General features: G+C 39.4%; 1 protein-coding gene across 1 annotated transcript in view; it reads right to left on the bottom strand.

The window, feature by feature from the left end:
- RGSL1 (regulator of G protein signaling like 1) overlaps positions 1 to 8,184 on the bottom strand; it is a 136,697-nt gene extending 128,513 nt beyond the window's left edge. Inside the window, exons 1-2 of the mRNA XM_042780519.1 lie at positions 8,172 to 8,184; positions 3,823 to 3,905 (exon numbers count right to left, since the gene is read on the bottom strand). Coding sequence (XP_042636453.1) covers positions 3,823 to 3,905; positions 8,172 to 8,184 — 96 coding nt within the window. The remainder of the gene's footprint in view (positions 1 to 3,822; positions 3,906 to 8,171) is intronic.
- Positions 8,185 to 13,752: the final 5,568 nt, after the last annotated feature.

Raw genomic sequence — 13,752 nt, 5'->3', positions numbered from 1 at the left:
CCAGGAAAAGCCTCTAGCTTGATGTTTGATCCAGGAACTTTGGACTTGCCAGCTTCTATAACTGTGTGAGCCATTTTCCTAAGATAAATTTCTCTCTATATATATACACATATATAAGCTTTACTGGTTTTTGTTTCTCTAGAGAACTCAGTCTAACACACCATTCCTCTTCAACTTGTAATTCCCACCATAGTAGACCATATGATTGTCTGATTCAAAACAGCCAATAACAGTAGATTTCAACTCACTAATGCCTAGGATATTGAACTTTATGTGTCCTATTTCATTTTTGACAACTTCCAGTTTTCCTACATAATAATAATGTCCTTTGTACATTCCACATTCTAATTATTAATGGGTGTTTGCAGCTGTTTCTTCTTATTTTGAGTCATGCCATATCAACAAATAAGGTTCTAAAAGCTTTACTCCATCCACACCATTAAGGCTGACTCTACTTGGAGGAGGCAGCTTTTCCCCAGTTTTATTTTGAGTGCCTTCCAACCCGAGAGACTCATCTTCTGGCACTATACCAGACAATGTTTCTCTGCTATTCATAAGGTTTTCAGTGGCTTTTTTGTCTTTCCCTCCCAGAAGTGCATAGATCTATCCTTATTCCTAATCAGTCTTTGTCTGGAAGCTCTGCTGAAACCTGCCAACCATAGGTGACCCTACTGTATTTGAAATAACCGTGGTATAGCTTCCAACATCACAGCAACACACAAGCCACTATAGTACGACAATTGACATATGAGTGGTGGGTACATCAGTAGTTAAGTGCAAATCATTTGTGCCACCCAAGGGAACTCTCAAAAGACTACAGACTCTCCTATATTTTGGCTGGAATTTCATCTCCCATATAACTCTTTCTGTTTCTAGAACATTTAAATGGTGTTGATGAATTGACTAACTAAAATGTCTCAATATAAATTCTGAAACCTTGCATTAAAGCAGTGACAGAAGCCATAATATATGTGAGGATCTCCCAAATGAACAGCCATATATATATATATATATATATAGAGAGAGAGAGAGAGAGAGAGAGAGAGCTCTGGTAGCATAGTGCCTAAGGCACTTGACTGCTAACCAGTAGGCTGGCAGTTCAAACCCACCAGCCACTCCTCAGATGGAAATGGGGCAATCTACTTCCGTAGTGATATTGCCTCGGAAACCCAAGGAGGGGGTCACTATGAGTCAGGTCCGACTCGACGGCACGTAACAACAACAACAGCAACAACAAATATGTGTGTGTGTGTGTATATATATATATATATATGTGTGTGTGTGTGTATATATATATATATATATATATATATATGTTTTTTTTTTAAATCTTGGTTGCTGGTGTGTCTATCCATCAAGCACCTGTACTTTTCACTTCTCCATTTTCATCACTTCTTCTCCTTCACCTTTAAAGAATGACAATATCCTAGAGTTTACTTTATTAAAAATTATGTCTGAGGGGAGGGAACACTGCAAAAAAATTTCAAACTTAAAAAATAATAAAAAATAATGTCTGGCTACCGTTGCTGAAGGTTTTGATCAAAGATTCTGTAGAAGGATCCTTATCAAATGGGAGAAGAAATATAGAACAGAATTTCAAATTGTCGTGGAATCTAGACTTTCTGGAGCCATTGAGGCTAGAAGAACCCCTGAAACTATGTCCCTCAAATAATCTTTAAACCTTAAAGCAGAAATATCCCATGAGGTCATCTTTAAATGAAACAATAGTTTGTCATAACTAGAAAAGAATGTCTGCCTTGAACATTGTGCTCTTTTAAGAACTATCTGTACGAGATCAACCCACCAGCCACTCCTTGGAAGGAAGGTTAGGCAATCTACTTCCCTAGTGATATCATCTTGGAAACCCAAGGAGGGGTCGCTATGAGTCGGATCCAACTTGACGGCAGTAAGTTTTTTTTTTTAATATAATATCAAGTTGATGATAACAAATTAAAAGATTAGACAGGAAACTTAGGGGCAGTGAGTTTATGTTAAAATAGGGGAGGAATAATTTAGAAAAGGAGGATGAAAATGATTGCATAACTTGAAGAATGTAATCAATATTACTGAATTGTACATGTAGAAATTATTGAATTGGTATATATTCTGCTGCACATGTTCTCAACAAAAACAAAAGTAAATGTTTTAAAAAATCTCTCCTTGTCCCATTCTCTTCAGCCTTTTCCCTTTAGACCTTCATCATTTCTCACCTAGATTATTGAAGTAATCTCCTAAATGGCCACCTTGCCTCTAACATGCCCCTTCTCACCACAACCCATTTACCAAAGCTCTTTGGAAATACTATTTTGCAAATGAAAGGCCTGACTATGTCATTCCTTTACTTAAACCCCTTCAATGGCTCTCTTGCCTCTACAGGATGATGTCCAAATTCCTAAGCATGGCCTGCCTGCTCCCCAAGGCCTGGTTCAGCTGCCTGTACAGCCTGAACTCTTGCTGTGTCTCCCTTTCACAACTTTTTCTTTGGCTGTTGACTGACTCACCTAGAGTTTCCACCGAAGTGCCATAGGATAGTATTCCTCATTGCCTTTAGTTACTCTGTTCAGTCTTTCTGGAAAGCTTTTGTTTTTTTGCTATCTAACCCCCAGATTTTTTCTTCCTACTTGCTCCTACTTTATCTACTATTCCTTTCCCCCTTTCATTCCCAGCCAATTGTCAAATACCTACTTTTCTTTCAAGACTTGGCTCATGTGCCCTGGTTGTTTCCTGACTCTTCTATTTAGGGAGTGGCCTCTTCCTTCTATATACTTAGATTCCCACTGCCTCCTAGTGACTTCTATCATGTTACCCGTAGACTTTTTTACGCTCACTGTAAGTATCAGTCTCTCACATTAGACTGGGAATTCTCTGAAGACAGGGGTGGTATCATTGACATCTTTATCCCCAACACAAGGCACAGTGCCTTGCACAAAGTAAGTGCCCAGTGAATGTTCACGGGTTGATGTATCACCCAACACGAATATAGAGATCAAAGGCAAGCAGCTGAGTGTTTTTTCTTCATTTGCCTAAAATTTCACATTTTAACAAGTAGCATACCCAGGAGAAAGGGTGTACTGAGATGAGCCACAAGTTACAAGGTTATAAGTTAAAAGATAACCAAAGACTTAAACCAGAAAAGATATAGGAGTAGTAGAGGTTTAAGTTTACGAATATTTTAATGTTTGAGGTTTGTTTCAGATTGAGATTGAGAACATACATAAATTCGGTTCTAGTAAAAAAAATCGTTCTGTGCCAGACACCTGGTGAGGGGAGTAGAGCAGAAGACGAATTCGCAACCTCACAATTGAGTGAAGACATCACCACACATATCGCAAGAGAGACACAAAGTGCCATGGGGCACGAAGGCAGGGAGAAATCAATTCTCATTGGAAGAACCTAGGAATTCCTTAAGGAGACTAGAATTTAAACAGAGATGTGAAGAAAGGTAAAACTTTGGTAGATGGAACTATAAGGCAGGGAAGGTGCCCAAGGAGAGGTGCAGAGGTTAGTGAATGCCATGTGTGCTCAGGGAGGGTAGAGCTACCATAGCTGGAGCACTGGGTACCAGCAGAGGGTGTGATGGGAAATAACTGTGGACAGATAAAGACACTTAAGGATGCAGGAGATTTGGGATCTGATTACATCAATAATGAGAGGCCTGTGGAAATTTTGAAGGAGGTTTGGGGTCATATGTATTTGTTCAAATTGATTGAAATAGTTTTGCTTTGGTAACAAATTTAGTTTTAAAAAAATGGCATTCAGCTCAGTGAGATTTGATATTCAGCTACTGAAGACCCATTGAGATTCCAGTCTGAGAATACTTACTGGGAGAGAAAGAAATGTGTTGAAAAAATCTGCAAAGATTTCATCCTCCAGCAGAATTATAAGATTTGTAGAACTGATGATCTCTATATGGGGAGAAAAAAATTAAAATCTCATGAATTAGAATTACATTCATGTTGAAAAGATTAATAGATTATTTCACACAGCCATTCTCAGCATGAGGCCAGCTTTTAGGGTCATCTACCTCAATTTCCTTTCCTCTCTGAGACTCTTCTCTATAATGTCACTCTGCTTAAAAACTTCCAGTTATGGGGAGCTCATCTCCTCACAAGCTTGCCCATCTCATTTATGAAGACATGAAATAGAATGGTTTTTCCTATTGTGAACTGCCTCCCTTTACTTTATTCTGATTTGTAGCAATTCTGCTCTGAAGCTTCACAGAATACTTCTAACTTCTCTAAAATGGGACAGTGCTTATAATATTTATAAAAAAAACATTGTAACCTTCTACTTGCCTCCAGTTTCTCTCTGCTGGTCACTAAGCATTTCTTCAACCATTGCTCAAACTGCTTCATTTCCATTCCAATTCCTGTCTTGTTTGGAGTGGCTCCCACATCTAAAGCACTCCAAATACTTTCCAGGGTAGAACATACTAGAATTATTGCCTATAGGACAGGTTTTATCAGTGTTGCCTCAAATGGGGGCTTTCACAGTACTATGTTAACTCCACCATCCTTTATTTACACAGTCACTTTTCAGAAACCAAGGGTAGGAATTTACATTTACTCTAGTCTAAGTTAAACTTGTTGGTTTGGACCCAGCATTATAGCCTGACAAGAGCTTTTCTGAATATTGATTTGGTCATACAACATATTCACTACTTCTCTCAGGTTTGATAATCATGCTGTTCAAGTTTATCCAAAGATATAATAGTTGAATATTGTAAAGTCAAGCATAAAGACCAGGAGAGGACTGAGAGACCCCTCTCTTCAAGTTCACTTTTATCCACTCTAATCTCTTTAGAGCACAATGCTCAATAATGAATAACAAGCTAATTGTTCTGTTAATGACCCAGCATTTCTCCATCATACCCAAGTTTATAATGAAAGACTATAAAATGAGAAACCTAAATAATGTACATTAGGACTATCTCTCAGTCTAGTTAAGTATCTGGTGAGAATAGTAACTGCCACTCACAATCACTGAAGTACAGTTATAATAACATAAAAATAGCTACACAATCTCCTCCATCACTTTTCCTATAGACACTGGAGTGATTAATAGAGTAGAAATAAAAACCCAATCAACTAGTATTGTAAGTAATGGAATTGGTGTCCATTTTTGTCCTCTGTTGGATGGATATCTTTTTTCTTGCTGTCTAGCATTGTAAATTTCCATGTGTGCTTTTCCTGCCTCCCTCCTCAGCCCTCTGTTCTACTTTTTATGAGCATTTTCTGAATTTTATGAGCACAGAGATGATTTCAAAATCTGTGTTTTCAGTGCAGCCTTCTCTCCTTGGCTCTAGCTCTAAATGTTCAATAAACTATGGAATACCTCAACAGGGACACTCATTAAAAAATGTCCAATACTAGTTTTATCATCTGCCTCACAATTTGCTCTTTTTTATGTATTCCTAATTGTTGTTGTTTGCTGTCAAGTCGGACTCGACTCATAGCGACCCCTCCTCGGTTTCCGAGGCAATATCACTACGGAAGTAGATTGCCCAAACTTCCTTCCTAGGAGTGGCTGGTGGGTTTGAACCTGCCTTCTGGTTAGCAGTCAGGTGCCTTAGCCACTATGCTACCAGAGCTCCTGTATTCCTAATTAGTTAATGCAAATGCCATACATCCAATTTTGAAACCATAAACCTGACGTTTGTCTTGAATTTCTGTCTCTCCTCCTATTTCTTCTTCTTCTCACATGCAATAGAGTACCGTGTTATGTGATTTCTCCATCTACATATTTCTGAAATCTATCCTCTCCATCCATAAAATCACTCTTTTATTTCAGGCCTCTATCCTTGGAACTCTGGTAGCACAGTGACTGAGGCAACTGACTGCTAACCAGAAGGTTGGTGGTTCAAACCTGCCAGCTGCTCCGTGGAAGCAAGACTGAGCAATCTACATCCATAAAGATTTATCACTTCCGAAACCCAATGGGGGTTGCTAAGAGTCAGAATTGACTTTATGGCAGTGAGGTGTTTTTTTTTTTTTTTTTAATCCTTGGTCAGTGTCCCTGGGTGATACAAATAGTTAAAGCAGTTGGCTGCTAATCAAAAGGTTGGCAGTTCGAGCTCACCAAAAGGCACATTGGGAGACGGGCCTGATAATCCACTTCTGAAAAGTCAGTCATTGAGAACATTATGGAGCACAGTCCTACTCTGACACACATAAGATCACCATGAGATGCAGTCAACTCGACAGCAACTGCTTTTGGTTTTGTCCTTTCTCACCTAGACTATTGCACCAGTTTCTTAAAAGGTCTCCTTATCCTCATTCTCTTCCTCTTCCAAGCATCCTCCACACAATGCATTACAATCTGTTGATGCTATTATTGTTACAACCCTTCAAAGTCTCCTCATTGTCCTACAAAGTAAAGTCCAAATTCCTTAGTACAGCATATGAGGCCCCACCCAATCTAGTTTTTGAGTTCTCCTCTAGTCTCATCTCCTACCATCTCACCTCTATGCTGCCTCCAGTTTATCAGCCAAACCAAGACATTGCTATTTTCTGCACATGATATGCCTTTGCACCTTGAACCTCTATGTGTTTGTTCCCACATTCTCATTGCTTGAAATGTCCTTTTCAACCCCAGTCTGTTTCACAAATTACTAGTATTCCATCAAGAACTAACTTACAATGGCCACCTAAGATGTAATTCTTGGTCTCTACCCATCCAGAGCAATAGAGAAAGAAGGAAATCAAAGACTCGAAGAACTAGTATACAGGACAAATTGTCTATACAAACCATGGTTTCATCTACCCTGAAACCAGAAGAACTAGTTGGTGCCTGGCTACCATCACTACTAGTACCAGAAAAACTAGATGGTATCCCACTCCCATTACAATAGATGGACCCTGATAGGATTGGAGGACAATGTGGAACAGAACCTCACGTTTTCTAAAACAAAACAAAACAGATCTATTAGACTAGTTGAGACCAAAGGACTCCCTGAGGTGTTTGCCTTAAGGTACTCTTCAAATCTCCAACCAAAACTAACCCCTGAGGTCACTTTGTAGTTAAATAACAGATTGGCTCAAAAAACAATGACTATCACCCGTAAGTGCTGTGCTCTTTAAAAAAAAAAAAAAAAAAAAAAAAAATCACCTACATGAGACCAAAGAGTCAACAATTACTTTAAAATAAAGATGAAAATGTAAGGGGGTAGGAAAACCAGATGAATAGAAATGGAACAACTAGAGTGAAAGTAAGAGTGTTCACACATTGTGAAGAACATAGCCAATGCCACTAGACTACTTGTGTATATATTGTTGAATGGGAATCTAAACTGCTGTGTAAGCCATCATTGAAAATATAATAAAGTATTTACTAAAAGATAAAATAAAAGAACTGACTTACGTGTAAGCTTGGTGAACCACCCTACAATGGTCAAACTGATCCACCATGATGTACATATTTCACTATTACAATTAACAGTCGTGTTGTTCTTATCCATTAACGTATCTGTTTTCCTCTCTAGAATGAGCTTTATGAGAGGAAAGACTTTCTCTTTTCATCTTTCCCTAGGCACTAATAGTGTTTACACAATGTCTAAGTTCTGTGAATGCTGAATGAATTGTTCTTTCAATGAATAGTTGTTCTTTAAAGAGACAATCTTAATTTTTTTTTCTTTTGGTCAATCATATGCCCTAGCATGGATTTGTTGAATGAGTACATATTTGCCTTTGATAGGGCCTGTCATTGACAAGACAATCTTAATGTGGCATGAAAACAAGGTTCTCCATGTCCTTCCCTTTTCCATCCTACCATTTCTTCACACTTATTTTTCCATTCTTAACTTTCTGCTTTCAAATAATCTGGGAAAGATTTTAGTGCTCAATCCACATCATAATAATATCCACTTTGGAAAAAAGAGATCAGTGGATAATCTCAAACTTCATATTGACTTTCTCCCTGGAGGAGGTAAGGTACAGACTGGCCTTTCTTGCCTTATCTGTCTTATCAATGGAGCTGTGTCCTATCCCCAAATATCTGGCAGTGGAAAGTAGGAGAAGGGGCAAGAGAAATGAGGAAAACAAAAGGCACAAATAACTTAAAGCCATGTATAATGTCTCTGAACGGCTTAGGTCTGTCAAGGATTGGGAAGATAAGTGACTTGCCTTATTTGGGGGATTCAGAGCCTTAATGACACCACTCTCACAGTGACTTACCAGCATTGCTCATGTTGCCATGCTTTTTCCTGCTGCTGTAATTGGTTAAGAGCAGAGAAAGCCCACAGTAGAATCCCTGACAATGAATCACAGTGGTATTCTCTCTAAGGGGTTCCAGATTCCATCAGGCAGTGACCTACTTATTGCTATGAGAGACCTCAGTCTGAAGGTAAGTCTTTATCTTACGTGATCTCCTAGATCCCCTTGAACTTACCAGAGTCTCTCCACACTTGGGCCTTTAGTTCATACTATTTTGTGTGCACTGACACTTTCTTTATAATTTTGTCTGAGCTCCTAAGCTTCAGTTCTCAATCTCTCAGTCTCTTTAACTTGGTGTTATACTTCAGGAAGCAGGGACCTGTTTAGTTCTTATGTGCCCCTTGGGTCTAATATCCTTCTGGAAATTTAGAAAGTGCTCAATGAATGTCTAATGGCTTGACTTGTCTCTCAAATGAATTGGAAAATTCAACCTAATATACAAGTTTGTTTTTCCTATCTCCTTTTCTACTTCCCGAATAGTTTCCCATTGGTTGGCTGTGGATTACTGCATTATCCATTGGCTTTAAGGTACTGTTTGTCAAGTTGATTGTGACTCATGGTGACCCCATGTATGCAGAGTAGAACTGCTCATAGGATTTTGAAGGCTGTAAACTTTCAGAAAGAGATCACCAGACTTACCTTCTGAGGAACCTCTGTGTGGGTTTGAACAGCCAGCTTGGTGGCTCAGCTAGTGGTCAAGCGCTTAACCATTAACCCAACAATGGACTCTTACCTTTAAGGAGGGATAGAAAAAGAATTAGCTGAACGCCTTCCATGAGTTGGAAGTTACATTGAATGTTTCTTATTCTGTTCTCATTCTATCCTGTAGCCTTGAAAAATAGAGATCATCATCACCCCCTATTAATTAAAAAGATAGTAAGTGGCAACACTGAGATTTGATCCTGGCTTATTTATTTTAAGAGCCTGTGTTATGTCAAATATGTTAATATTTCAAATATGTCAGTAAATCAAATGTCCCCTCTCCCCCTTTGCAACTGAAGAATGTATTTTAACAGACTAACAACAAACCTCCTTGGTATGGGGACTCTGAATATTCTGAGAGATTTTTAAGTACATCTAAAACTACTCTTAAAAAATAAACTGCATTTAAAAAAATTAGAATAAAATCTCAACAGAAGTAAAGAAAAAAAATGGCATGATCAATTCCTCTAAAACCCTACCACTTTTTGGATTTATATGTTAGACTTTCTTTCTTACAGCTGCCATAGAGGAAGAGATAAACTATCTACATAAAAAGGAACTTGGGATAATGGTACCTCACACATATAAGAATTTTACCGGAAGACTGTAACAAAGTCATTTAAAATTTTCATCAAATCATAACATACTCAAGAACTGGAGATTTTCCCAGATGAGTGCTGACCACAAATTTTCTATTTCCTGATCATTCTCCCATTCATCAAAAGCAATTGCTCTACAAAAGATAGAAGGGAGGAAGAGATAATATGGGAAGGAAGCTGTACTTGTCTTTCATTTTCTTGTTATGATATAATGTTTTTTAACTGTGTAGTGGATCATGCCCACTTAGAGATGTTAACATGACCAGCTCACAGAGAATAGGAGAAAATTATTTTATTCACACAGAGATAGTCCTAGAACTGAACAAACAATTACAACTGGTGAAAAAGGAAACAGACAAGTTTTCTAGCATATTTCCAGCTTACCAAGGTCTTCAACTTTTGTTTATGATTTGGAAACTTGGAACTCAGCATGAGTAGCTGACATAGACCCATTTGTGACTAGACAGAAATGTTCAGAGTATTTTAATATGGAAAGTTTATTTTTGTCCTTTTTTTTTCAATTGTTCCAAAATGATTAGAAGATTAAACTCTTTCCTCATTTCAAGGGCAGGCAAATCATTTTGGCTTCAACCAGGCTTTGGGTTTGTTTTACCACATTTGGACATCCTTCCTTGCAATTTCTGTGGATACTACAAGGAAGTTCAAGAAAACAGGTCCTGGATACTTAGTGGGGCAGATTGTTATTAGGTGCCACTTAGTCGATTCTGACTATAGTGACCCCAGTTGACAGAGCAGAACTGCCTCATAGGGTTTTCTTGTCTGTAATCTTTATGCAAGCAGATCACCAGGTCTTTCTCTTAGGGAGCCACTGGGTGGGTTCAAACCACTGACCTTTTGGTTAGCAGCCAAGCACTTAACCATTGTGCCACCAGGGCTCTTAGTGGCTCCTAGTGGGGATTTGTTTTGTTCAGCTTTGGTTGCCCAGTCTCTGCTCACCTTTCTACTTGGGGTGAAATATCACTGTGTGTGTGTCTTGTGTTTGTGATTTGTGTGAAAATTTACAGAGCAAATTCATTTTCCATACAGCTGTTGTTGTTGTTGTTGTTGTTATGTGCCATCGAGTTGGACCCGACTCATAGCGACCCCTCCTTGGGTTTCCGAGGCAGTATCACTATGGAAGTAGATTGTCCCGTCTTCCTTCCAAGGAGTGGCTGGTGGGTTTGAACCACCAGCCTTCTGGTTAGCAGTCAAGTGCCTTAGGCACTATGCTACCAGAGCTCCCTTCCATACAGCAGTGCATATATATTCTTTTTCATGGCACTGGTTGCAATCCCCATAATATAACAGTTTCTTCCTGCTTCCTCCCTGTGGTTACTCTTTCCCTGTGTCCTTTCTTCCTAATGCATTCTTGCCCTCTGAGCTATATTGCTCTGTGCAAATACGGCCCTTCTGGTCTCCCATGCTTGATTATTCTAAGGAGTGTACCTACCTGGTATAAATGTTCACTTTATACACCTGTCCATTGTTTGTCTGGAAGCCATAGGATTGAGTTCAATCCCAGGTTTGAAGAGTGACTAGGGGCCATAGTCTCAGGGATTTCACCCATCTCTATCAGACCAGTAAGCCTGGTCTTTTTTTTTTTTTTTTATGATTTTGAGTTATGTTCCACATTTTTCTCCCACTTTAGGATCTCCTATTTTGATCCCTTTCTGAGTGGTTGACAGTGGTAGCTTGGAACCATATAGTTCTTCTAAGCTCAGGGTCAAGAGGCTGAGGTTCACATGGTCCACTAGTCCCTTGGACTAATTGATTCCGTGTATCTTTGGTTTTCTTCATTCTTCTTTGCTCTGGACAAAGAGAGACCAATTGTTGCATCTTAGATGGCTGCTTGCAAGCTTTTAAGACCTCAGTCACTACTCACCAAAGTAGGATGTAGAACAATGGTTTTGTATAGTATGTTATGCCAATTGAGCTTTATGTCCCCTATGACCATGGTCCTGAGCCCATGGGCCCAGTGCCTCACTCCCTCAGGATGTTTGGCTATGGCTAAGAAGTTATTATAACTTTGCTTGTTAGCTCTAATATATATATGGACATTCTTATGGTGTAGTCCCTAAGTCATTTAACTGCTAACCAGACGGCGGTTCAAATCCACCAGCTACTTGGAGGAAGGCAGACTGGGCAATCTACTTCTGTAGTGATACTGCCTCAGAAACCCAAGGAGGGGTCGCTATGAGTCGGAGATGACTTGATGGCACATAACAACATAACAACAACAACATAGCACATACAAATCACTATGTGTGTCTTGGAGGGAATTTCTCCTACTATAAATGCCAGATGAGGCCAGACACTCCCTCTCTCTGCCCCTGTAAGTAAGGACATGGACATCTGTCCTAGACCCAGTATATCAGATCCTCCATCCAGAAATTTTCTTCTTGAAGGGGTGGCTCAAAGACTCAGGGGCAATTAGAGGTTATGCAAGCTGGTGACTGTGGCAGCAAAAACTCAGTGGCAGTGGTGCCAGCAGTAGTGACATAGTGCCCAGTTTTGATGGTCAAAATCCTGGAAAAATTTGCTGTAATTTAAAACAGACTTTCTGGTTTCAGTGGGAGGTGGTGCTAAGCACCAAAGACAAAGAGTTATGTGTTTATCATAACAGGCAGCCATGCCAGTGTAAATATCAAGGGGATCCAATCTGCATATTCTTTGTGGTGACTATTGATCATGAGGTCCCTGGTATCAAAGTGTGTGGGCAGCTCACTAAGATACTACTTGAGAATATAAATTCTATGATGGTGGGATTTTTTTACTGCTTTACTCAATGATGTATGCCAAACATCAAAAGTAATTTCTACTGTATGAAGATGCTCTATAAATATTTGTTGGATAAACGAATTAATAAGTAGAAGCTGAAAAGCAGCCATCATGAGACAGAATCATGTCCCTCATCAAATTTTTGGACCTCGATCAGGTCTAGAAGCTCAAATAAAAAGAAAGCATTTTGCCCTTCAGAAAAAAATTGCAATATTTTTGCAATTATTTACTATGAATATTCTTCCTAATTTTTTCCCAAAGGGACACATAACCATTTCTGGGGTAACTGTGCTTTGCAGTGAAGGAGGTAACCAGACCATTGAAAATCATTAGATGCTGGACCTGAACAAATAATAGTATGAGATATGAACTAAAGTCTATGAAAAAATCTTTCCTATATTTTCCAGATACTAATAATAATTCTCTGGGGTACTTGTAAGAAAGATAGTCCCCTGAGTCCCACCCGAGCCCTTCTAAACTGGAATTGACAGGGGAAGGATCTTGGAGTTTATATTTTCAATTATGCAAGTTTGGGAAACATCTAGTACCCTTTCCTTTTGGGACTAACAGATCTTAAAAGGATCAGGGATCCATTACTCAGTTCAAACCTCTAGTCTGTACTGTAAGGAGTTCTGGTGGTGTGGTGCCTAAGGAATTTGACTACTAACCAGTTTGGTGGTTCAAACTCACCAGCTGCTCCATGGAAGGAAGATGGGGCAATCCACTTTCATAAATATTTATTGCCTCGGAAACTGTTCTGATTACTTAGTGCCACTCTGACAGGAATATACCACAAATGGGATGGCTTTAATAAACAGGAGTTTAGAGGCTTTAAGTCCAAGTTCAAAGTTGCCAGGCTCTAGGGGCTGGGTGAAAGCCCCTCAACCTTGGGGTCCAGTTCTTCCTCCTGCTCCCAGCCCACTGGAGCTAGAGGCATTTCTTCATTCAGACAGCTGCTGGCTGCTGGAGCTGAGAAGCCCCAAGATTGACAAGTAGAAAGGCACAGTCCTGTGTTACCAAACCACATGGCAGGCCATTAACTTAAGTCCATTGTAAGTCCCAAGGTCGGCAGAGCATGGCTACATGCAGGGTCCAAGTGTGCCATATGCTAGAGACCATTCTCAAAGCTTCTGCTTAAATACAGGAAGCAGACCACATATCCTAGGGCAGCTACTCAGCTTCTCATAGTAGATTCCACCATGGAGTTGATTACCAGTCTCATCATGAGACTACTTCATCCAGCTGCCCAGCCACTCAACCAGGCCTAGCCAAGTTGACACACAAACTTAACCACCACAGAAATCTAACGGGGATAGCTATGTGTTGGAATCGACTCAATGACAGTGAGATTTTTTTTCTTTTTTTTTTTGAGTCAGTGTTGTTGGCTTTTTGTCACTGTCATTATTGGAATGACCCCTATTTGTTTATTAAAGGCTCTAATAGTTGGCCTGTACATTCCTCTA

Source organism: Orycteropus afer, unplaced genomic scaffold (genome assembly GCF_000298275.1).
Source record: "Orycteropus afer afer isolate SDZICR_OR568_19922 unplaced genomic scaffold, OryAfe1.0 scaffold00043, whole genome shotgun sequence".
In the NCBI taxonomy this organism is placed as follows: Eukaryota; Metazoa; Chordata; class Mammalia; order Tubulidentata; family Orycteropodidae; genus Orycteropus; species Orycteropus afer.
Note: the sequence above shows the minus strand (reverse complement) of the source record. Positions and strands in the feature narration are given on the sequence as shown.